Here is a 26,487-nt window from a genome sequence, read left to right as displayed (position 1 = left end):
CTCACGAGATTACGAGGTAAACGAGATTTCGTTTCCCTTGCTGGAAATCTCACAGGATTCAGAAGTGTCAGAATTCTGAGTACACATGACGTCCATGCTGGAGGTCATGTGTATTAATTATCAGGACACTTGTGTATGTGGATGCACATCGTTCTAGTAAGAACGATGCTGCTGTGTAAATGAATGGAGAGGAGTGCATGATGCTGATTGGTCACTGATTCGTCAGCATCATACACTTCTCTCCACAACGCCCAGTTAGTAAAACAAGTAAACACGCCCAGTTAAAAACACAATACACGCCCAGTTGGACATACGAATAAAAACACGCCCAGTTTTCCATTTCAAAGCTCATTTGCATATATATAAAATAGCTCATAACTTGGCCAAAAATGAACGTTTAAAAAAAAAAAAACAAACGTTAATGTTATCTACATTGCAACGCCGATCACATGCAATAGGAGATAGGGATTTGAGAATCTGGTGACAGAGCCTCTTTAAAGGGGTTTTCCAACCAATAAAAATTGATGGCCTATACTCCGGATAGGCCATCAATAGCTGATGGGTCGCAGTCAGAGTCCTGGGAACCCCACCGATCAGCTATTTTGAGGGCGTACAGCTCTCGCACGAACGATGCTTCCCCTTAATTTCCCTTACTTGCTCACACTGTGAATCGTTGTCACGGCGGTTCACAGTATTACAGCTTTCTCCCATTCCCTTCAATGAGAGAAGGTTGTAATACTGTAAACCGCTGCTGCTGCTGTGTCGGCGATTCACAGTGTGAGCAAGTGAACAGAATGAAGGGAAAGCAGCGCTCGTACGAGCGCTGCAGCCCCTTCAAAACATCTGATTGTCTGGGGTCCTGGGAGTCGGACCCCGACCCATCAGCTATTGACCTATCCTGAGGATAGGCCATCAATTTTTATTGGCTGGAAAAAACCCTTTAAAGGTTTATTCTCATCCCGTACCTTTAAATTTTTTTTGCCCAGCTTGCAATCCTATATGTAAATGAAGCTTTTTGATGTGGTCAAAGTAATTTTTTTACCAGGATTTATGCCATTTCTGTGTTAGTTTTTTTCCGACTATGCGTTCCCTCGATTCAAAGCATAAGTGGGCAGTACGCTTCCCCTGTCACTTAACTTGTTCTTGTCATCTGTATGTGCGCACCCTTGCACTGTAAAATCACTCTGTGAAAGCCCTGATAAGGGCTGGGCAGCTACGTGCTGAGTGCATTTCTCTAGAATGGCTTCAGGGCTTCTGTACATGCCTGGAGCTATCCGATAGATTTAATAGGGCTGCAGAGAGGTGACCTGACAGCTACTGCATATGCTTTAGCATGCGCGCTCCATAACCCGGCCAACTTCTTGTAGAATAAATACATACAAGGGCGGCCACTGCTGCTGGACCATGAAGGTAATAACTAGAGGGAAGAAAATAACACGGCGCCACATGATGCAGGTCACCAAAACAATGAGATGAAAATAAGAGGTAGTGGCAAATATGCTCAACTAAAACAGTTGTGCAACCTCATGCACTTCTTTGGTGTAGGCAGAAGGTAATAATATAGTACGAGTAAATGGATCCAGCGCTGGATATAGTGCAACTGTTAAAACAGGAAACTTCTTCCAAGATTTATTGTAGACCTAGACTGTCAGTTGGAAACACAACAAGCCATGATTAAGGACGCAGGGAGCATCTGAAATGCGTAGGCACCGCCTATACTGCTAAATCTTTCATTTTACTCTGGACAAACCCATTTATCTCTTTTTTTCACTGTTTTTAATGGTCTACAATAAATCTTGGAAGAAGTTTCCTGTTTTAACAGTTGCACTATATCCAGCGCTGGATCCATTTACTCCTACTTCCTCTGTCTATGCAAAGCCGTGTGCCGACACGAGGACCCGTGCGCTAACTACCATACCTGTGACAAGGTGAGCTGGAGGAACCCTCCTATTTTCGTTCTAATAATATAGTACAGCTGCAGCTCAGTCCAAACCGGAGAAAACAAAGGTTACCACAATATTCATAGGAAATTTTTGGGAGGCAAAAAAAGATGAACCATAAAAAGCACTGCTGACACCAGAAAACTGTCAAATTGTAATAATGTGCATACATAGTATCTTCATTATGACTATGCGTTTCGGCGCTGTAACAGCATCTTCATCAGGCCAACCTAAATAAATCAGCAGCAGCTACACGTATCTCACGGATAGTTTGCTACAATGTATAATTCTGCAGTCCAGACTCTTTAGCTCACAGAGCATTGCTTAGATTATCTACTAAGCTGAGAGCAGGACTAGGTATGTAAAGGTTTGCAGCCTCTGAATTCAAGCAACCGTGTTCTCCCAGCAAACTCATATCTTAAAAACGGTGAGGAATTGAAACATGAAGTATATCAGAAAGTTGTATAACTTGTCATTGTACGAGGATTAAACCTTATTAACCTAAAACCAGCTAACCGATTTAAAGAAGCACTCCAGCAATTATTATTTTTTTTGCCTATAGGCAGCTATTAAAGATGTTTTCTGTATACCTGCTCCTGTGTATGCTGTTTTAGTTGATGTACCATTTATGGGTTGTCTGCCGTCTTGGTTCCTTCTTTCCCTCTGATATGGTTCCCCTAATGCAGACTACATTTCCAATGATGCTTGGCAGTGACAGAAGGGGCAGAGTCTTATCACACTGCACCAGCACTGCTCGGAGATCTTTCTAAGTGGCACGTGATAGACCAGTGACAAAGAACTTCTGACCTCACACTGCAGAGTCTCCATGTATCCTATGCAGCTTCAGTCTGTCTCCCCTGCCTCCTGCTAGTGATAGGTTTCTCTATGTCAGTCCTTACAAGCAGGAGACCGTGACCAGCATCTCATAGAAATACACTGTACCCTCTGCACACAGCACTCAGATAGTATAGAGAGGCTGTGTGGGTGAAGTGACTTTTATAACTTTGCAGCTAATCATTGTATGGACTCATATTATATCACAGCACTGCTGTTCCCTTAGATAAGGAATGAGCTCTTCAGCAGCACTATATGTAATCTTGTAGTTCATAGGAAGTCAGACACACAAGACAAGTGACCTCCTGTTTACACATGAGAGCATGGCCTATTCTGGTGGTCAGGCTGATATCACATGACAGAGCTTCCCATAATGAAAGGATTCAAAATGCATGGAGCAACTGAGCTGGGAAGAAACAAATGACACTGCTAGAATATTGCTGGTGAGTTAGCATTATATGTGCAAAAAATAATTGCTGGAGTGCTTCTTTAAGCTTGTAATTATTTTAATAAAGGGGGATATTCATATTTTCTATTCTGATTTTTTTTAATAAATTTTTTTATGTTTAGCACCAACTCGCCGCAGCGACCTGGAATCCTTGGGGTATTGCATGCTGAAATGGCTGTGTGGGTCGTTACCCTGGAGTGGAGAAACAAATCCATGCTCTATAATGGAGCAAAAAATAAGGTGATTTGCACATTTTGATAAAATACATAAAACGTTACATATAAATCTCATGTGGTCCATAAATATAAGCCATCTGTCAGTCAGCTATTTCCTCTGACTTAACCGTACACACTTAGTTCGGCTGGCATGCATGTTTTTTTTAAATAGAGAGACCCGTCTGGTAGCGCTTATCTCAGGGAGTAAAGGATCAGGCATGTAAATTTCAACATGTCCAAACCGTGTTTCCCTTGACATTTCGGGCAGTCCACGTACATATTATTAGATTGTACATCTGTTATAAAAGGCCGGTAAGTTGTGTTGAGACCTCTTCAGAAGGTAAAATACATTCTGTACTCGAATTGCCATCATCAACCGGTATGACCGTTGTACAGTGGTCCCTCAAGTTACAATATTAATTGGTTCCGGGGCGACTATTTGAAGTTGAAAATATTGTAACTTGAGACCCTAACTCTATGGAAAACCAGGAATTGGTTCCAAAGCCCCCAAAATGTCAACCACAGATAAGGAAAAAATTATTAAGCAGATAACTAATACAGATAAAGCAAGTTCTCACATATAAAAGTGAGAAATACTGTAGTTGGAAGCTCTAAATCACTTTCTACGGTGAGGACAGGAGCTTCTTCAGGAACCTGTACAGTATACAGTGTACCAGAAATATAACATGGACCCGCCCTCACCTGGTGTCCAAAGGAGTAAAGCGCAGTACAGGACATGTAGTACTGTACTGTAGAGAGGTGCTACTAGACAGCCAATCAGGGCATGCACCGCATTACAATAGGTGTTTTGCAAGTAAAGTGCCCATGCTGATTCACTGGATCTTCCAGCCAATCACACACAGCCGAGATCCATACCTTGTGTGGCATTGTATATTGAATGTGGTTTCAAGTTACAATGGCCCATGACTTACCATTGTATGTTGAAAATATTGTAACCTGAGGCCATTGTAACTTGAGGGACCAGTGTATTTGTATTGTCAATGGTAAAAATAAAGAGCAAGATAGGAGCAGCACTTGTGACTAAAACCCCAAAAATTGTCGGTGTTATGCTTCAAATGGTAAGGAGTGACTTCTCCCCATATAATGTATAGCAAGAAACGAGAGCAGGGAAGCAGCACTCAGAGAAAAAAAAGTGAAATTTATTCACCCAACAAATGCAACGTTTCACTTCCTCAATGGAAGCATTTTCAAGCAATAAGTGATAGTTACACACCGGTATATATAGAGAGAACAATTGCGAGTTAATATAGAGAGAACAAAAGAGATAATTGAGCTATGTGCTGCTTCCATGCTCTCATTTCTTGCTATTGTCAATGGTAGGTGCTCAGTAATTATATTTGTTTGTTTTTTTTTCCGTGGGTATGTGCTGCTGCCACATGGAAGCAAGCACTAAGCCAAAAGTGTTAGCTCCTCCTGCCCAGCATATACATTTCTTTAAAGCACGGAGCGAATTATTTTAGCTTAGTGTCCGTAGGAGGCAGACCCCCCTGATTTTACAGGTTCTGTCTGCATTTTTCATTTTAGTTTCTTATTTTTTTTCTCTCTCTCTGTTTCTCCCTCTCCGCCGGTCACCTAACTTATATTATTTTCTGCTTCCGTAGACAGACTGCCATTACCCCACTATATGTGTGAGTTTACTGAGATGACCCTGTGTGCACTCAGTTCTTCAGTAGTGGACAACCCCTTTAATAGTCTGATTACCTATCCACCGTATAGGTCATCAGTACGTGATTTGTGGGGGACTGACACCCCGTCTCTGCACCATTAAGCTTTCTGGCTGCCTCCTAGCACCAGACAGACATGCCGGAAGCAGTTGGCTCCGGCCACTGAATAATGGTGAGATGCCGTACTGTAGCTCTGCTCCTATTCGAGTGAATAGGACCAGAGCTGCAGTACGGCAGCACAGCCACTATGCCATGTACGGAGCCAACTGCGTCCGGCTGCGTACATAGCATAATGGGCCATAGCATCCGGTGCCCAGAGATAGCTCCGGGTGTCCGACCCGCACTGATGATATACTGATGGCCTATCTGGTGAATAGGTCATCAGTTGTTCAGTAGTGGACAACCCCTTTTAAGTTTCCTGTCTGTAGTCTAATTCCTTGCTGCGTCTCCACAAACTGTTGCTGTTAATTTCTGAACCAAACTTGGACTGTTTCCTGCCAAACTCCATGCTACAACCTGTTTCTGTTTATCTGTGTACCGGATCTAGACTGTTACTTGACTACTTTTGCTATTAGCACTCCTATCTGATTGTTTCAGTCATTGGACTCCGAATCTGCTACAGATCTTGACAGTTGTGGTTTACATCTTTTTTTTAATTTCCAGCTGTAATGATCTATAAGAAAAATTGGTCCGCTTCTGATCCATAAAAGCAGACTTTCTGTACTAGAGAGTAGCTATGATTAAGAACTGAAAATGTCAAAACACGTAGGGATTTTTTTATTTCTTGTTTTAATTTTGACTCAAGTGCCCATTAACCCCTTCCCGCTCCTGGAAGTATTATTAGGTCATGGTAACTGTATCGTTCACGCTCCATGACCTAATAGTACGTCACGGGAGAAACAGCCATTTTGGCCATCCTCCCGGTACATACAGGAGCTGTGACCGCTGCGGTCTCGTACAGCAGTTGCCTCAGCTCCTTCAGCGGAGAACGATCACGGTGTCCCCGCTAATTAACCCCTTAGAAGCCGCGTTCCATAGCGATCGCGGCTTCTTAGGAGTTAAACTACCATAGACGGCACGCTACGTAATAGTGGGTGGCGATGGTTGCTATGGCAATCTGACTACTAATAATTGCCTCAGTCTATGCCATCTACTGAAACCTAGTCGGTCCTGACAAAGTCAGGACCCACTATGCTTGCTGTCAGCGAATAGCTGACAGCTCTAATACACTGCACTACGCATGTAGTGCAGTGTATTAGAATTGCGATCAGGGCCTCCTGCCTTCAAGTCCCCTAGTGGGACAAGGTAAAACAGTACAAAAAAAAAGTTGTATAAAAAGTTTTAAAAGTAATAAAAAGTAAAAATCTCCCTTTTTCCGTTAGGCTGTGTTCACACTGAGTTTTATGCAGGAGGAAAATTCCTCCTGCAAAAACTGCTCCAGACGTTTTTTTGCACAGTGGTTTGACAAAAATTCGTCAAAACACTCGTCGAGGCGGTTTTTCCAGTTTCTGACTGATTGAAATGGGGTTTTGGAGGAGGAAACCGCCTCAAGATAGGTCATGTCGGTTTTTCAGCTCGTGATAAAAAAAACTCGTCCGTCTCCCATTGAAATAAATGGGAGGCATTTTCGGGCGTTTTTTGACGAGTTTTGCGGAGCGGTTTCCGCGTCAAAAAAACTCAGTGTGAACAGGGCCTGATCAGTCCTTTATTACTAAACAAAAATAAATAAACAAACTAATACGTAAATTGTATTGCCGCGTCCATAACAGCCTGAACTACAAAAGAATTTCGTTATTTATCCCGCATGGTGAACGCCCTAAAAGAAAATAATAATAAACCATTCCAGAATCCCAATTTTTTGGTCACTTCACCTCCCAAAAAATTGAATAAAAAGAGATCAAAAAGTCGAATGTACCTAAAAATAGTACTGATCAAAACTACAGTCCATTACGCAAAAAACAAGTCCTCGCACGGCATTCTTGATGGAAAAATAAAAAGTTATGGCTCTTAGAATAAGGCAACACAAAAAGTAAATGACTTTTTATAAAAGTGTTTTATTGTGCAAACGCCATAAGACTAAAAAAAACTATAAACATATTGCATCGCCGTAATCATATCGCCCCGCAAAATAAAGTGAATGTCATTTATAGCGCACGGTGAACGCTGTATAAAAAAAAAAAAGGGATAAAAAATAACTATCGTTGAGTTGCTGTTTTTTAGTCACCATGCCTCTTAAAAATAGAATAAAAACTGATCAAAAAGTTGCATGCACCCCATGAAGACTACAATGAATTCTTCAAGCGGTCACTTTTAAGGGGTTTCCCCTGTTCTGGTACCTCAGAAGCTCTGCAAGTGCGACATGGCGCGCAGAAACCAGTCCAGAAAAATCTACATGCCAAATGGCACTCCTGCCTTTCTGATCCCTGTCAATTGTCCAACCAGCAGTTTATGACCACATATGGGGTATTGCCGTAAATCGGGAGAAATTGCTTTACAAATGTTGGGGTGCTTTTTCTTCTTTATTCCTTGTCAAAATTTAAAATTCTTACCTTTTATCGAAATAATTTCAATTGCACAGCCTAATTCCACAAATTGCAGCAAAAAACCTGTGGGATCTAAATACCCACTATACCCCTCGATATGTTCCTTGAGGGGGTGTAGTTTGCCAAATATGGTCAGTTTTGGGGGGTTTCCAGTGTTTTGCCACCACAAGACCTTCAAACTGCATGTGGTGCGTAATAAAAGAGGCCTTAAAATCCACTAGGTGTTCCTTTGCTTCGGAGGCCGGTGCTTCAGTCCCTTACCACACTAGGGCCACATGTGAGATATTTCTAAAAACTGCAGAATCTGGGCAATAAGTATTGAGATGCGTTTCTTTGGTAAAACATTGTTTTACAGAAAAAAATTTAATAATAAGGATTTTGTGACCAAAAAATGACATTTTGTAAATTCCATCTCTACTTTGCTTTAAATTCCTGTGAAACACCTAAAGGGTTAATAAACTTTCTAAATGCTGTTTTGAATACTTTGACGGGTCTAGTTTCTAAATTGGGGTGTTTTATGGGGGTTTCTAATATATAAGCTTCTCAAAAGCCACTTCAGAACTGAATTGGTACCTAAAAAAAATTATGCCAACATATGGAAAATGTGAACTAGTAACTATTTTGGGTGGTGTAACCCTCTGTCTTACAAGCAGATGCATTTAAATTCAGAAAAATTCTATTGTTTTCAAATTTTCTCTAAATTGTGCTATTTTTCACAAATAAACACTAAATATATTGACCAAATTTTACCACTAACATAAAGCCCAATGTCTCACGAGAAAACAGTCTCAGAATCGCATGGATAGGTTCAAGCATTCCAAAGTTATTACCACATAAAGTGAAATATGTCAGATTTGAAAAATGGGCTTTGAGCCTTATGGTCAAAACTAGGCTGCGTCCTTAAAGAGGCTCTGTCACCAGATTTTGCAAGCCCTATCTGCTATTGCAGCAGATAGGCGCTGCAATGTAGATTACAGTAACGTTTTTATTTTTAAAAAACGAGCATTTTTGGCCAAGTTATGACCATTTTTGTAATTATGCAAATGAGGCTTGCAAAAGTCCAAGTGGGTGTGTATTAGGTGCGTACATCGGGGCGTTTTTAATACTTTTACTAGCTGGGCGCTGTGAAGAGAAGTAACATCCTCTTCTCTTCACAACGCCCAGCTTCTGACAGTGCAGATCTGTGACGTCACTCACAGGTCCTGCATCGTGACGGCCACATCGGCAGCAGAGGCTACAGTTGATTCTGCAGCAGCATCAGCGTTTACAGGTAAGATCGACTTACCTGCAAACGCTGTTGCTGCTGCAGAATCAACTGTAGCCTCTGGTGCCGATTTGGCCGTCACGATGCAGGACCTGTGAGTGACGTCACAGATCTGCACTGTCACAAGCTGGGCGTTCTGAAGAGAAGAGGATGTTACTTCTCATCAGAGCGCCCAGCTAGTGAAAGTATTAAAAACGCCCCGATGTACGCACATAATACACACCCACTTGGACTTTTACTTTTAAACACACCCACTTGGACTTTTGCAAGCCTCATTTGCATAACTACAAAAATGGTCATAACTTGGCCAAAAATGCTCGTTTTTTTAAAATAAAAACGTTACTGTAATCTACATTGCAGTGCCTATCTGCTGCAATAGCAGATAGGGGTTGCAAAATTTGGTGACAGAGCCTCTTTAAGGGGTTAAGCATAAAATAATTATTTATATGCTTTTATTTATTTACAGGTTTAAAACAGATTTACCCGGACTCCTTAAACAGTGCTTTCAGAGAAGGAAAATTCCCGGTAAGTACATTTTGTAAACAAGTTAGGGAAAGCGTAGTTCACTTCATCGTTGATTTTATGTTCATGGGTTCCGTTCAGCTTGCCGTCGGAGGAATCCATAAACGTAAACTAAAGCTTGCTTTGGTTTCCGTTCTGTAAAGTTGGTTTTGCTTGCAGAAACAAAAGCGTAGTCCACAGCATGCAAGAAGTGCCTTGTGTCCTGTGTATGAATGGCCCGTGTGCAGCCCACAGCCTATGTGTGAGAGGTACATGTATAAGTGGATTGTGTAAGTGGCACGTGTGTGGTATTTATCCAAACTGTGTCAGAATTTGAACCTAGAATCTCCTGTGTCCCAGGCAGTAGCTCTTCCCATTGAGCTAACTGGTGCTGCTAGACATCCCTACTGCTAAATCTGTTGTCTATTTTTTATTTTTTTATTCTTCTCTGAATGCCTTGGTTGCCTGATTGGTCTAACCCTTTTGGCTTACTAGAAAAGTCTGGCCCTTGCACTTACTCATTGCCAGACTATTGAGCTTCCTGTCGGTAGTCTGGTTCCTTTCTGCCTTAACCACTTCGGGACTGCCCATAGACTATAATCGTCCGGGCTGTCCACAAGTAACTCTGCAGGGCCGTTCTGCAGAGTTAGCAGGTTTGCCGCTCTGCAGCGACATTTAGCTCTGTGATGCAGCTGTCTCTAAACAGCTGTATCATGGAACTTTAACCGTAAACCACTCAGCTCAGGTCTCCGGTCATGTGATCGTTGTGACAGCCTGTCACAATGATCATATTGCTCCTACCGTGTTTCCCTGATAGTAAGACACCCCCGATTGTAAGACGTATCGGGGGTTTCAGGGGGGTCGGCTAATATAAGCCGTACCCCGAAAGTAAGACATATGTCTTACTTTCGGGGAAACACGGGGGTATTGCCGCCTCCTGCCCACTTCCGCGCCGCCCCCCTCTCCATACGTCACCGCGCCGTCCCCTGCACTTGCTCCTGCTGCAACTGCCGGAATCGAAGCGCGCGCCGATTCCGGCAGTTTAACCCATTAAATGCCGCTGTCAATAGTGACAGCGGCATTTAATGTGTTTGACAGAGGGGGGAGCGCCCTCTGTCACCCGATCGGCGCCCCCGCAAACAAATCGCGGGTCGCCGTCGGGTTTCCATGACAGCCGGGGGTCTAACAAAGACCCCCAGGTCTGCCTTCAGCATCTGCCTGTTAGGCGATGCCGGAGGCATGACCTAATAGGTTGCCTGTCAGTTTTACACTGACCGGCAATAATGCTTCGGTATACTAAGTATACCAAAGCATTATATATGCGATCGGCACATCGCATAGTGAAGTCCCCTGGTGGGACTAAAAAAAAAATGTAAAACAGTTAAATAAAGTTTGTGAAAAAAAAAAAAAAAAAATTTCGACTATTTTTTTACAATATAAGACATACCCCGAAAGTAAGACATAGTCGGGCTTTTGGGGATAAAAAGAAAGTAAGACACTGTCTTACTTTCGGGGAAACACGGTAACAGCAGCACTTACGCGCCAACTGTGAGGAGCTCTGTGATACAGCTGTCTAGAGACAGCTTATATCACAGAGCTTTCACCCGGAGACCACTCAGTGTGGTCTCTGATCATGTGATCACTATGAAAGCACGACACAGCGATCACATTGCTCCTCCCAGCAGCACTTGCGCGCGAACGGTAAAGTTCTCAGCTATGTGAACGCTGCGACAGCCTGTCACAGCGATCACATGCGTGCCGACGGTAAGGAGCTCCATGATACAGCTGTCTAGAGACAGCAGTATCACCGAGCTTCAGAGTGGTCTCTGGTCAGGTGATCGCTGTGGCAGCCTGTCACAGCGATCACCAGTTGTATCTTCTCCCTCTCTGGCAGACTGCCAGAAAGAGAGAAGAATAATGTAATGTAAAAGAAAAAAGAAGCACACACACACACACACTTTTTTTTTTATTTTTAAAAAAGGTCGACCGGCTAAAGATCGCTGTGTCCCGTACCCTACATTGCACGTAATAAAAGTCAATGTGGTTGTGTCGCAACACGCAAGTTGCCACGACATGACCGTTGCAAGAAATCCAAACTGTCGTGTTGTAGTTACTTGCAGGTCGCAACGCAACCACATTGACTTTCATTACTTGCGATGTAGGCTATGGGACATAGCGATCTTTGGCCGGTCGACCTGTGTCGTGGCCAAAGTCACCATGTAACTCACACGGAGTATTTTGCAGGCAGAAAAAAATCTGCCTCAAAATTCCTGAAGCAATTTTGGAGGCAGATTTTGACCTGCCTGCACTTTTTTGCCCTGTTTTTCGCCTGAGGCCATTGAGGACCGTGGGCGTAAACTGCTTTTTCTGTCTCCAAGCCATCCGGGGGAAAAAAAGCAATTTCAGCCGTATATTGGCACTGATTCAGACGTGGTTTCCACGTCAAAATCAACGCCAAAAAAACTCTGTGTGAACTGGGCCTTAGGGTGACGTTAGATGTGGCGGATTCACTGCAGATTTTACCTGCGGCTTTGCGCAGGCAAAGTCTGCAGCGGATTACAGTACAAGGCAAGTAGATAAGATTTTACAAAACATCTGCATGCTGTAGACATTTTACACGGCAGATTTTCAAATCTTTGATATGACGTTAAATTCCATAAAATAATCTTTTTTGGGGTGTCAAAGGGGTTTTCCAGTCCACAAAAATTGATGGCCTATCCTCAGGATAAGCCATCAATATCTGATCAGTGGTGGCCCATCTCCCCGCAGCCCCGCCGATCAGCTGTTTTGAACGGGCCGTGATGCTCGTACGATCGTTGCTTCTCCCTCATTTCCTTTACTGCTCACATTGAATAGCGGACACACTTGTAGCAGCGGTTCACAGTATTACAGTCTATTCACTTCAATCGGAGAAAGCTGTAATACTGTGAACTGCCTCTACAAGTGTGTCCACGATTCGCAGTGTGAGCAGTAAAGGAAGAGGAAGGAAAGCAGCGCTCTAACGAGCACTGTGGCCCCTTCAAAATAGCCGATAGACGGGGGTGTCGGACCCTGACCGATCAGATATTGATGGCCTATCCTGAGGATAGGCCATCAGTTTTTGTGGACTGGAAATGTCACAACATCTGTAATGGTCGTATGGTGTCAGCGAACCAGCTTTGGAAATTTTTTCTCTAAAAGCCAGTTTGCGCACCATTCATTGTAGGCGCCACCTTGCGCCCAGCGTGTAAGAAATGCACACATATTTGGTATCATTGAAGTCGGCCGAAGTTGCCAAATATGTATTCATGTGTGTTTACCCAGTGGCATGCATCAGATAGAAAAAAAAAAAAAAACTAATATCACACATTTATTTTTTTCCATTTTTCCTTCCATATTTTTAATAAAAAAGTAAAATATATCTTGTTTTTCTCAAAACATATTGGGCTTCCATATTGTGGAAAAAAATAAGACCAAATACATGTAGGTTGGAAAAATAATAGAACAACAATTTGCTTTTAAATTGGCACATGGCTAAAACTTAAAATTTGGCCTGATCAGGAAGTGGTTAATCAACAAACTGTTGCTACTCATTTGTGTACCGTACTTGGGTTGTTTCCTGACAATGTATTTTCCCCACGCTGCAACGTGTTGCTGCTTGACTGTGTACTGAACCTGGACTTTTTCTAGACTGTTCTTGCTATGAGGCAACAAATTGCCTAACTACAAGCATTTGGCACCACCTGTCAAGAAAAATCTTAGTCCGAGATCAACAAGTAAAAGTGTATTAGGTTGAAAAAAAAACTTCTGGATGTTCTTGGTTCTGCTGCAGATTCAAAATTCACATAGGCCACTACCATCAAAGTTCAGTGATGATCGTCGGCATTACCGAGATTTTCTTTAATGCCGCATATATTTTTAAATGCAAGCTGCTCCATTTACCAGTGAAAGGAAAAAGGAATTGCTTATAATTCTTCTTGTGAAAGATGGGCTCTAGTATGGGCTTAGAATAGTAATCTCCTGAATGATTTGGATGATTTATCACTGCTATGAATCAAGTTTTTGATAATCCTAATCGTTGTGCCACAGCTGAAGCTAAAATGCATAATCTTGGGCAAGGAAAACGCTCTGTTGCTGAATACACAGCTGGATTTTGCCGCTGGGTAGCTTATATTATGGGGAATATAGCGGCCCAGAAGAGTTCATTTCGGTAAGGGCCTCAGATAAATTGGATGACTTAATTCGGCACATAGTTACATAGGTTTGAAAAAGACACAGGTCCATCAAATTCACGCCTCTCCATCAATTATGCATTCTAATTGATAGGAGACTTACTGAAAAAAATGGAAAGGCTGTGGGCATCGTACCTCCTCCTATGGTCAATCTACTCTGAAAACCCAAAACTCTGAATCTATATGAGAACCTATGCAAATCGATGTTATGCGAAAACCCCTTTCTTCAGTAGAAACAGAGCGACAACAAACATAAAATCTTTGCCTTTATTGTGTAGGTTATAGGCACTATGCTGTTTATTGCGCAAATAAGATCCGTAGGACAATCCCTGTCACTGTTGTAATATACATTTCTCCTCTGGTATCCTCTCCTACAGAATGAAGACAAGTTGTTGGTAACAGAGACTCACTTCGGTGTGCCTATACACAACTGCACAAAAACATGAAATTTCTTTTTCTATTCTTGACTGCGGTAATTTCATAGACATAACTGCTCATGATAATATTGCATTGTCAACAAAGTCAAGTTCTTATCAAGCCTGGTCATCAAGAAGTTATTCATTTCCAACTGATTGCTTCTCCAAAGTTTTACATTATTTTAGGAATTCCTTGGTTTTCTACTTGCAATCCATCCATCAATTGGGAAACATATACATTTTCCCTCTGAATATTGTAAGCTTAATTGTCTGCTTAAACCTGCTTCTTCACTTCTTGAGAGAACCTCCATTTCTGAACTTTCTGTTCGACTCCTTGCCATCACAAAAGGAAGAATGTCTGGATGTCTGTGATGAAAAAAAATGCAGATCGGCTACGGAGTAGCAGCCGGCCAAACGACAGTCAGTAACAGTCTATAGGTTAAGAGTACCTGGGAAGATGATCTGGCAGATACTTGGAGTGGTAGACACGTAGTGTAGCAGACACTTGGCACAGATGATGCTTGGCGTGGCAGATGACACTGGACTTGTCAGAAGAAACACACGACTCCCAACAATAGAGCTCGGCTCAGGAACAAACAGCAACAGGATACGGGGACACTGGGAGCAGGATACAACTAAGGGACCATTTGCGTAGACTAACATGGGAATACAACAACAACGCTCAGGCAAGGGCCCCTTTTATAGTCCAGGGTGATCTGGGGATTGATTAGGGAATTTTTACCGGTGCACATGCTGGCCCTTTGAGGCCGTGGTCGAGCGTGCATCCTAGGAGAGGCTGCAGGGTAGTACGGGCGCATGCGCTGGCGTCTCCGGGGGGGGGGGGAGATGCCGGCATGGGCTCAGAGGTCTGTGGCCGCCAGGAGGTGAGAAAAGGCCCCGGCCGTTACGGGCTTCCTCCAAATCAGTCAAATGTTTGCCCATTAGAACTATTATCTGGAGATAAAATACCTTTTAGGCATATCTTATTTCTTTCTGAACTAGAACTGAATGCCCTACAGGAATATTTTTATGAGAATTTAAAAAAGACTTTATCTGGTCATCTGCAGTAGGTCTGCTGCTGGAACACCTTTGTTACATAGTACGTTTGAAAAAAGACACATGTACATCAATTTCAACCAAGGGATGATAAAAAACTGAAGGGAAAAGAAAGTTGTTGAGAAGAAAGATTCCACCATACATCCTGCATTGACAATAGGTGGCTTAACATCACCGTTAAAAATTTATATATTCTCTCTTTATTTCCAGAATTACTTGAAAGGTTTCATACAGCTAAAATACTTTGCTTGATCTAAGCTTTGTACAGCTAGAATATTTATTGAGCTTGATCTAAGAGGAGCATATAACCTTTTTCTAATCCGTCCTGGAGATGAATGGACAACTGCCTTCAGGACATGATATGAACTTTTTGAGCGTTTTGTTATTTCTTTTGGATTTTGATAAAATGTTGGAACGTGACTAAGGCATTACAATGATGTTTTCAGGGATTTATTGGATCGATTTGTAATAGCCTACCTGGATAATATCCTAATTTTTTCAGAGAATCCTTAGGAGCATCGCAAACATATTTACACTGTATTACGACTTCGAGATCATTGCTTATGCATTAAACTTGGGAAATGTGCGTTTTATCAGATTGCAGTTAAATTTATTGGATACATTATTTCTCCAGAAAGTCTGAATATGGACCTTCGTAAACTCAAGGCTGCTGTAGATTGACCAAACTCAAAAAAATGTAAAAGAAGTTCAGAGATTTATTGTTTTTTCCTTTTTACAGAAAGTTAATTCGAGACTACTCTAAGAACGAAGCACCAATCTCTCCACTCACAAAGAAGAATGTACACTTTACTTGGACACCTAAGGCTCAGGAGGCTTTCATTAAGTGAAAGACTTTCTTTAAATCAGCGCCCATTTTAATGCATCCAAATTCACCGTTACCTTTTACTGTCAAGGATGCTTATGATTCTGTAGTGGGACAGTCCTGTCCCAGCTGTCAGGAGACAAGATGATGTATCGTGCTCACTTTTCTTTTTTTTTTCATATTCAAAATTTTTTATTGAGTTTCAATACACACAAATACAAGTCATAGTGGAGGGAAGGCCTCCACACAGTAAAAAAGAACAACAAACAAGACCAAGGACCAAAGCAAAAACGATCTGCTAGAAAAAAAAAAAAAAGTGGAGACCTGTTTTGGAGGGAACTGCTAATCCTGTAACTGTATTTATTGATCAAAGATATCCCGAATTCATCCATGATGCCAAAAGATTATCTCCAGACAACCAAGATGAATTTTATTATTTTCTCAATGTTAATTTTGTGATTGCTTATCAACCTAGATCCAAAAAATTGTAACGTTGATGCCTTATCCAGAATATTCTCTGAGTCCATACAGAAAGACAAGTGTGATAGCACACATTTACTTAAAAATAAGTTTTAAGGGGCTACTTATTTTAGAGTTATTTTCTCTGCTTAAGGATCGGTATGAAAATGACTAATTTCTTAGTCCTCCTCCAAGTAATATCAATCTTTTCTTCAAAGATTGATTTTGGATGCTGCTTCATTGTTTGTATGTACCATAAACCACACAAGTTAATGTTCTAAAATTAGTCCATGGTTCTAAGATGGCTGGACATTTAGGCATTAAAAAGACTTAAAGGGAATTTGTCGCTAGAAACATTTTTTTTTTTTTTAGTTAAACAGTTAGTGTATACATGATTAGACATTGTTCTAATTTTTTTAATTTTTTCACGAGTCAGGAAATATTATAAATTAGATTCTAATTTATAACATTTCCCTGTGCTGGTCACTAGAGGGAGCAATTCCCAAAATTTCAGCATTGGCATGTGGTAAAGCAACCACATTGCTTTATGCTGAAAAATTTAAGACACACTCGCTCTAGCGTCCTCAAACAATCCCCCCTCCTTTATCCTGGCTAGTGCCAGGAGAAAGGAGGGGATTGAATGTTCAAACCTCCTACACTGTGTGTCGCCATTTTTTGAGCGAATACACAGTGTAGTAGGCTTACATACAGTGGTAATCACACACGAAAACAGGAACATACACAAACATAACTTACCTGCTCCTGCCGCCGCCAGTCCGTCCACTCGCTTCTGAACACGTCCATAAGCCGCGCCGGAAGTAGTCATGTTACTGTCCGGCCGCGGCTTCCGGTCCACAAGAAAATGTCGCTCAGCCGAAGACCTTCCATTTGGACTGTGTGGGAGCGGCGCATGCGCCGTTCCCACACAGACGGCGTACACCACAGTGAATGCGAACGGCTCCTGTTCGCATTCTCTATGGGGATGTATGTGCCGTATTCCATCTCTGTATGTGTCGTTAATCGACACATACAGAGATGGAAAAAAAAATGGCAGCCCTCGTAGTGCGACACCCTTCCTTTAAGAACTTTTTTCCTGTTGCTTCATGTGTGGTTTGTGCTCAAAATAAAACTCCACTCTCTTCTTTAGGTTTGCTACAGCCGCTTCCCATTGCATCTCTTGGGGCTTAGTTACTATGGATTTTGTGGTTGACCTAACTCCAAATGTGACAATCAGGTTAAATCCCTGGATCAACATCTTATCTCCAGAATGTAGTTTCCATAACTTATAATATTATATTTTTTAAGACCGGCATCAAGGCTCTTCTTGAACTTGCTGAATGAATCAACCATCACAGCCTCCTTTGGTAGAGTGTTTGACAATTTCACTGCTCTCACAGTAAAGAATCCCCGTCTGTGATGATGGCGAAACCACCTTTCTTCTAGATGTAGTGGATGTCCCTTGTCATGATTACAGGCGTAGGTGTAAAAAGATCATTAGATCACCCCTAAATTGCCTTTTGTTTTTTGTTTTTTTAACTGAATAGTCCCAACCTTTCTTAGTACTCCAATCCACCAATTTCCTTAATTACCTTGGCATTCAAGATAACTAGGGTACAGGGTTCCAAATTCTGGAAAAGTCTTTTGCTCTGCTCTTAGTATAAGGGTAAATTTGTCTTCTGCCTTTCATCCCCAATCAAAGAAACTGAAAGAACTAATTAAACTCTTGAACAATACCTTCAATGTTTTATTAGTTATCTTCAGGATGACTGGTTGAATTACTTACCCACAGCTGAGTTTGCATATAATTGGGCATAGTTCAACATCACAAAGTCCTTTCTATGCCGATAGAGGCCTTCACGCAATCTTCTACTTCTCTTCCAGCAGTGACTGAACAATATTACAAAAGGTTCAAGAAAAGATTGGGAGTTTTTACAATGCTCAAAAACCATTTAAACAGGCTGCTGAAAACACGGGAATGCAACGATTGTCTTTCATGTAGGGCACAAAGTGTGGCTTTCCACAAAAAAATTTAAGTTGAAAATACCTTCTCCAGAATTGGGCCAGAAATATATTGGGCCATTTTCAATTTTTACTCAAATGAATTGTCACTTTTCATTTAAAACTTACTGAGATTGTGAAGGTACATTCTGTTTTCCATTACTCTCTAAGCCATTTCAGGAAAATTGTTTTCCAGGCCGCAATTTGCCGCCTCCGCCACCAGTAAACGTGCAAAGTGAAGAGAAATACATTGTTGACAATATCTTGGAATCCAGAATCTATCGCCATAAGCTACGGTATTTTATACAGTTGAAGGGGTATGCTTTAACCCCTTAATACTGAAGGTATTTTAAACCTTAGTGACCAAGCAATTTTTTAAGTTTTTACAATGTCACATTCAAAGTGCTATACATTTATTTTTTTTGTGTGTCGACACAGCTGTATAAGGACTTGTTTTTTGCGGGACAAGTTGTATTTTTATAATAGCATCATTTTGGGGTACTTATAATTTGTTGATTAACTTTTTGGGTGGGGTAATAGGAAAAAATACTGAAATTTCGCCACTTTTCTGTGTCTTAAATTTACGCCGTTTGCCGTGTGGTATAAAAACAATAACTTTATTCAGCGGTTCGTTACAATTGCGGTGGTACCAAAATTATATAGTTGTTTTTTTTTTGTTTTACCACTTTTACAGTAAAAACACTTTTTTTGTAAATTATTTGTTTTTGTGTTGCCATATTTTAACCCCTTCTCTCTTTGGGCACTTTTGACCATCCTGACAGAGCCTCATTTTTCAAATCTGACATGTTTCACTTTATGTGGTAATAACTCTGCAATGCTTTTTACCTATCCAACGATTTGGAGATTGTTTTCTCGTGACACATTGGACTTTATGTTACTGGCAAAATTTGCCCGATACATTCAGTATTTAATTGTGAAAAACACCAAAATGTAGCGAAAAATTAGCATTTTTCTCAATTTAAATGTATCTGCTTGTAAGACAGGCAGTTATAACACACAAAAATTTTGCTAACTAGCATCCCCTATATGTCTACTTTAGATTGGCAGCGTTTTTTGAACATCATTTTAGTTTTCTTGGACGTTACAAGGCTTAGAACTTTAGCAGCAATTTCTCACATTTTCAAGAAAATTTCAAAATGCTATACAGGGGCCAGTTCAGTTGTGAAGTGGCTTTGAGGTCCTTGGATATTAGAAACCCCCAATAAGTCACCCCATTTTAAAAACTGCACCCCTCAAAGTATTCAAAACAGCATTTAGAAATGTTCTTAACCCTTTAGACATTGCGCAGGAATTAAGGCAAAATAGAGGTGAAATTTACAAAGTTCATTATTTTTTTCCAGAAATTAATTTTTAATCCATTTTTTTTGTACCACAGAAGGTTTTACCCAAGAAATGCAACTCAATATTTATTGCCCAGGTTCTGCAGTTTTAGGAAATATCCCACATGTGGCTCTAGTGTGCTACTGGACTGAAGCAGCGGCCTCCAAAGCAATGGAGCAACTAGTGGATTTTGGGCCTCCTTTTTATTAGAATATATTTTAGGCAGCATGTCAGATTTGAAAAGGTCTTGTGTAACTAAAACTGTGGAAACCCCCCAAAAGTGACCCCATTTGGGAAACTACACCCCTCGAGGAATTTATTTAGGGGTGTAGCAAGCATTTTGACCTGCCAGTTTTTTTGCAAAAAGTTTTGGAACTAGGCCGTGAAAATGAAAATCTACATTTTTTCAAATAAAATGTAGGTTTAGCTATTATTTTTTTCATTTCCAAAAGAACTAAAGTAGAAAAAGCACCACAACATTTGTAGAGCAATTTCTCCCGAGTAAAACAATACCCCACATGTGGTAATAAACAGTTGTTTGGAGACACGGCAGGGCTTAGAAGGGAAAGAGCTCAAATTTAGCAGGAATGGTTTGCGGAGGCCATGTCACATTTGCAAAGCCCCTGAGGTGACAAAACAGTGGAAACCCCCAACAAGTGACCCCATTTTGGAAACTATACCACTTGAGGAAATTATCTAGGGGTATAGTGAGCATTTTGACCCCACAGGTTTTTTGCAGAAATTTTTGGAATTAGGCTGTGAAAATGAAAATCTACATTTTTTCCAAATAAAATGTAGGTTTAGCTAATTTTTTTTTAAATTTCCACAAGGACTAAAGGGAGAAATTTCTTTACAAATTTTATGGTGCTTTTTCTCCGAGTAAAACAATACCCCACATGTGGTAATAAGCGGCTGTTTGGACACACGGCGAGGCTGAGAAGGGAAAGAGCGCCATTTGGATCTTGGAGCTCAAATTTAGCAGGAATGGTTTGCGGAGGCCATGTCGCATTTGCAAAGCCCCTGAGGGGACAAAACAGTGGAATTCCCCAACAAGTGACCCCATTTTGGAAACTACACCCCTTGAGGAAATTATCTAGGGGTATAGTGAGCATTTTGACCCCACAGGTTTTTTGCAGAAATTTTTGGAAGTAGGCTATGAAAATCTACATTACGTAAAAACACTATGTGCCAGTCGTTAACGGGTTAAGGAGAATTCTTGGAAGCCTGAAAAAAATGTTGATGCTGCTAGGTTTATGAAATAATTTATTCAGAGATATCCTAACAAGCCAGTCCCTAGGAAGTCAAAAGGACCTAGAAGAAGGGGAGCACTGTCAGGAGTCAAACCCAGAAACTCTTGTGTCCCAGTCAGCACTACTCTATTGCTGAATCTGTTGTCTAGTTTTTACTTGAGTTTTGCCCTTCTGGATTCATTGCCTGATTGGTCTCACCTTTTTGCCTTACTTTCAAAGTCTGTCCCATTCGCTTTCCAATTGCCAGACTATTGAGCTTCCTGCCTGTAGCCTGGTTCCTTTCTGCCTTAGGGCCCATCCACACTCTGCGGAATTTACGCGTTTTTTTCAAACGTAATTTCGGACGGCAAAATGCTGCAGAATACAGTAGCAGCATAGTAGATAAGATTTAACTGATCTCATCCACATGCTGCATAAAAACTCAGAGCAGAAATTGACATGTGGTGGGTATTTTTCAAACCACAGCATGTCAATTCCTGCTGTGGAAAGTGGCCAGAATTGCTGCGTTTTTCAGAGGAGATGTCTATCTCCTAGCATTGTGGAAAACGCAGCAAAATACGCACCATTTTCTGCCGTAAAAAAAACGCCGGAAATGGTGCATTTTTTCCCTAGAGGAATGTGCGTTTTTCAATGGAATTGCTGCAGAAATTTTCTGCAGCAATTCAGTTGTGTGTGGACAAGCCCTTACTCTACAACTTGTTGACACTTATCTGTGTACTGAAGCTGAAATATTCCTTGACTACTCTTGCTATTATCACCTTTCTGCCAGATCGTTTCAGGCACTGGACTCTGAATCTGCTACAGATCTTGACAAACTGTGTGTAATTGGCTAGCGTGCAGCATGTGTGTGCGAGTGTGCGTGTTATTTCCTGCTGACTCAATCAAATTGATATCTCCCTCCTGCAAACGGGATCTTCCAAAAGTCAGTTCTGGGGAAAAAAAAAGTCAAGTAAGTGAGTACAGTGTTTAGTTTGTGACACCACGTGAATGACATGTGTGTGCCATGTATCCAGTGTATGAGTGTGAGTCTTATGATGCACTGTTTAGTATTGGTAAGTTGAAAAGACACACAAGTCTTCCATTAAAATGAATGGTCAGTTAGTTGCAACTTATGTGTAAACAGAAATTGCAAAAGCATGAAGTTACACAGATTGAGCAACTCAATGCTCTTCTATGGTAGCTTCAGTTGCCAGACCAAAGTTGCCATGTAACCCTGGTCCAGTGATCTTTTATATCTAGACCTGTAAACATGACAGGGGACATCCACTATGTCTAGAGGAAAGGTGGTTTCTGCTCCAACATATATTGGGTTTCATAACAGAGCAGAGACTATGGAACTCTCTTCCACAGAATGTTGCGATGGTTAATTTGTGTTAACAGTTCAAGCGTCTGTATGTCTTTCTTAAAATCTATATAATATTGCAATTGGTGTGTACTGGATTGCTGAGCAAAATATGTTTTGCCTTTTTCTGGATCCATACCATAAGATAATAGGTTGAACTTCATAAACATGTTAACAAACGTCTATCATGTCAGATTGGAAAATGTTTGTAAATTAAAAGCATTTCATGCTGTTATTTGTAGATGTGCTGAAATTGTACCTGGAACAAGTTATGAAACTGGACTATGTGGATAAGCCAGAATATGCTGAGATTCGGGGAAATGTTTCATCTGTTCTTGAGAAAGTGAAGACCCTGCCCTATGATCCTGTAAAACTGTAGAAAAGGTGAATGCCAAATAAAAGCCCCACTGCCATGAAGTCTAGTTGCCATCATGAAGGGTGTAAACCGTTATTTTGCAGCAATATGGATTGAAGGAGCAGAGTCCTGTTAGTCATTTACGCCCTTGAATACCATTTTGTTTCTTTATCAAATAAGTTATTATGCTGATAAGTTTCATAATGTATACTTATAGTAGTGGGAGCTCCGTTTTACGCCCGCTTCACATCAGCTTATTACCTTCCGTTAGAGGTATACGTCAGGAGGTCTCCCAGTGTACACCTCCGACGGAAGGCTGCTTTATATCACACTGTGTAGACATAAGTGTGATACATTTCCTGAAGCACTCTGCCCTGGGAAGCTCTTGACGTCACTGCTTATGTATGGACAGTGATGTCAGGAGCTTCAAAAATCTTGCGTCCCCGGCCAGAGCATCGAAAGAGAGCTATGGCCGGGGACTACGGACCTGGGGAAGCTCCTGGCGTCACTGTCCATATATGGACAGTGATGACCGGAGCCTACCACACTGGAGTTACCGACACGAGGATTAGAAGCATTCTGACAGGTGAATCCGGCCCTGAGGAAGCTCCTGACATCCCTGTCCATATATGGATATATGGAGTCCCCAGCCAGAGCATTGGATGCAATCAGGATTTCGGGCCCGGGGAGGAAGCTTTTCAATACCTGAGTTGCCATATATAGAGAGGGACATTAGGAGCTTCCCTAGGGCCAGAATCCCCAGGCCGAGTGCTACCTGATGCTCTTCTCTGGAACTCTGGGCCCATGGAAGCTCCGTGACGTATACGTTTAACATACCTGTAATGATGCCCTACAGTGGCATCCGTCACACAGAGTCCCATGATGAAAAAACATATATCGTGTGTTCTAATGCGCTATTCCACCCTTCAAATAAAAGTATACATCCAAAGAAAGGAGAAGAGCGAGGCAGAAAATCTGGATGATCGCCCTGGCGCAACTAAATTGGAGAAATTCTGATATCTGTAGAAACATATAAAAAGGCTTCGTAATAATTAAGATAATTTAATGAATCTCCACGACCAACAACTCCTAGTTAATATACTCTGTCTCTTTGGATGTTGTGCTCCCAGCACAACACAACCAGGTCAGCAGATTTGACCACCCTTGAACAACTTCACCTTTGTATCGTTTGATGCACTATGTGTGCTTGGTTTCTCTTTTTTTGTTTTTATATATATATATATATATATATATATAGCTTTCCCAAAGAAAGACTTTCTTAAAAGCTGTCTAGATCTCTCAGGATGGGGTCTGATCCGTTGTAAATATGACACATGCAAAGAGCCGTAATACTCCATGTGCATGAGCTGTACTATTGCCTTTGACTCAGGTCATGTTAAAATGAGTGTACTGCAGTTTGTTTTCTGACCTTTTTGAAAACACATTGTATAAATAATTTATAAATAAAAACAAAACAATAATGAAATGGCCAACCTGTATCCAGAGCCCTGGGCCCTGAAGTCCCAGCTGTTTGATGAGCGCATGCTACATTCCCCAAAAATTTTGCCTCATCATTAAGGCCCAAAATATCTCCGATAATAACAAGTTGACAAATGTAAAATTAAGGAACTGCTCAGATACAAGCATCCTTTTCTACAATATATGGTTTTGAATAGGTTTATCATGGTTGGTTTGTGTTCTCTGTACATTTCTGTTAATTATACCTTCTTTTTTACTTTTTCAGAGCTGCAGTATTGATGGCTATGTCCATAATTTTTACAGGACAAGAAGTGAAGTGCTTTTTCTACTAAAGTTTGTTTTATTGACACCTCATCTGTTTATGGTACAATGTTTTAGATTATGATGCTGTGTTATCAAAAATTGGTTTTTAACCTGAATGTATTTAGATGTTTCTTTAGCTTGGCAACTGTAATAGTGTAGTCTGAATGTACACGGGCAAAATTCTGCACGTAATGGCGCCAATTGGTGATATAATAAGTAGATCGGCGCTTGTTAACAGACCCTTTTACATGGGCCGATGCTTTCTGTATGAAGATGACCAATCTTTAATACAATCGTTTGGTTCCCGTCAGTTTGCATAATTTTTGGCAACACATCCCCTGCCAAAACCAATGATTTTATAGCTTTTATAAACAATGTGATCAGCCGACGAACGAGCGTTTTTGTCAGCTGATCGTTGCACTGTTTACATGTCCCAAAAATCGGTAACTGGCATTCGTAAGAATGTTTGTTCAGCCCATTGTTGGCTCATGTAAATGGGCCTTAACATATCTACTTTACAGTGCTACATGTAGTCTCTACTGCTGCAGAAAGAGAGGTGAAGTTGTTAGCATTTAAACCATGCTACTGAATCCCCATTTCAGGCCCCCATGCACATGGTCCGTAAATAAAAAATAAAACCTGTCCTATATTTTTTTTTTTTTTTTTAAAACAGAAGGTTTCTACAGCACAGACCTTCCCAGAAATATATGGGAAGGTGTCCATCGGCCATAGAAATGAATGGGTCCGTAATTATGGACAAAATCCACAGTCGTGTGCATGAGGCCTTAGGCATAAAAACACTCTTTAATATTTTTTTGATCTGTTCCTTACTTCACTAATCCTGGGAAATACGATTTAGGAACAGAAATTCCCGTGTTATGTACTTTATCCATGAACAAAAAAATGCAAATCAGAATGCTACTTTCGCACTGATGTGAATGATATTTTCAGAATAAAGCTGTGACTTTAAATAAAATTGTATTGATTTTGGTTTGCAAACAAACAGTTACCATATAACATTTGTAATACATCACGGTCATGGTTTTGGTACTTTACTGAATAGCAAATTGAGATAATTAGAAATATTAATAAAGATGACTAGCTACATTCACTAAAGAACAGATAACATTTTTTCTTCTGTACATACTATATATAACCTGGTGGGGACAACTATCTTCCCCAACTCCTGCATTAAAGAGTAATTGCGGTTTCAGCAAATAAATGTGTGTATTTGTATAATGAAAAGTTGTACAATTTTCCAATAAAAAATGGAAACTTTTTACCAGCACATCCGCTTAAGGCTATGTTCACACTGAGTATTTTGCAGGAGGAATATCTGCCTCAAAATTCTGTTTGGAAGTTTGAGGCAGATTTTCCTCTCCCTGCACGCCGATTTTCGCGTCATTTTTCGCCCGCGCCCATTGAGCGCCGCGGACATAAAACACTGCGAAATACGCTTTCTCTGACTCCCATTGAAGTCAATGGGAGGTCAGAGGCGTAAACGCCCGAAGATAGGGCATGTCGCTTCTTTTTCCCGCGAGGCAGTTTTACTGCTCGCGGGAAAAAGACGCCGACGCCTCCCATTGATATCAATGGGAGGCATTTTAGGGCCGTTTTTGCCGAGTTTTGCGATGCGGTTTCCGCATCAAAAAACTCGGCAAAATACTCCGTGTGAACATAGCCTAAAAGATCAAACTTCTTTAATAGCAACTCATTTAAAAAAAATAAATAAACTGAGTACAGGTTGGTTGTCTGACTCTTATGCGTTTCAAGGAAAAAGTTGCAGTATTCAGGTCTCAGCGCCTACTAGCTTGTAGATAAGACGGTAAAGCTGGTTTTACAGTCATATAATTGATAGGGACAACGCGTTTCGGGACCGAACTGGTCCCTTCACCACCAGGTCCTGATGCAGGAAAAATAACCTTTCTACACATGCCATTTAATATAGTTGTGCCCATCACAGCACAACTATGATAGACGAGTTAAATACCATCTGCTTGTATGCAAAACTCATCTGCAATAAA

General features: G+C 41.0%; 1 protein-coding gene across 2 annotated transcripts in view; it reads left to right on the top strand.

Moving 5' to 3' along the window:
* Positions 1 to 25,480, top strand: part of VRK3 (VRK serine/threonine kinase 3) — a 109,071-nt gene extending 83,591 nt beyond the window's left edge. For both annotated transcript variants that reach the window (XM_075837479.1, XM_075837478.1), the window contains 4 exons: positions 3,345 to 3,462; positions 9,396 to 9,454; positions 22,569 to 22,710; positions 24,426 to 25,480. In XM_075837479.1, coding sequence (XP_075693594.1) covers positions 3,345 to 3,462; positions 9,396 to 9,454; positions 22,569 to 22,705 — 314 coding nt within the window. In that variant the 3' untranslated portion in view covers positions 22,706 to 22,710; positions 24,426 to 25,480. The remainder of the gene's footprint in view (positions 1 to 3,344; positions 3,463 to 9,395; positions 9,455 to 22,568; positions 22,711 to 24,425) is intronic.
* The last annotated feature ends 1,007 nt before the right edge of the window (positions 25,481 to 26,487 follow it).

Source organism: Rhinoderma darwinii, chromosome 9, assembly GCF_050947455.1.
Source record: "Rhinoderma darwinii isolate aRhiDar2 chromosome 9, aRhiDar2.hap1, whole genome shotgun sequence".
In the NCBI taxonomy this organism is placed as follows: domain Eukaryota; kingdom Metazoa; phylum Chordata; class Amphibia; order Anura; family Rhinodermatidae; genus Rhinoderma; species Rhinoderma darwinii.
The sequence above is the reverse complement of the archived record's forward strand: the minus strand, read 5'-3'. Positions and strand labels throughout refer to the sequence as shown.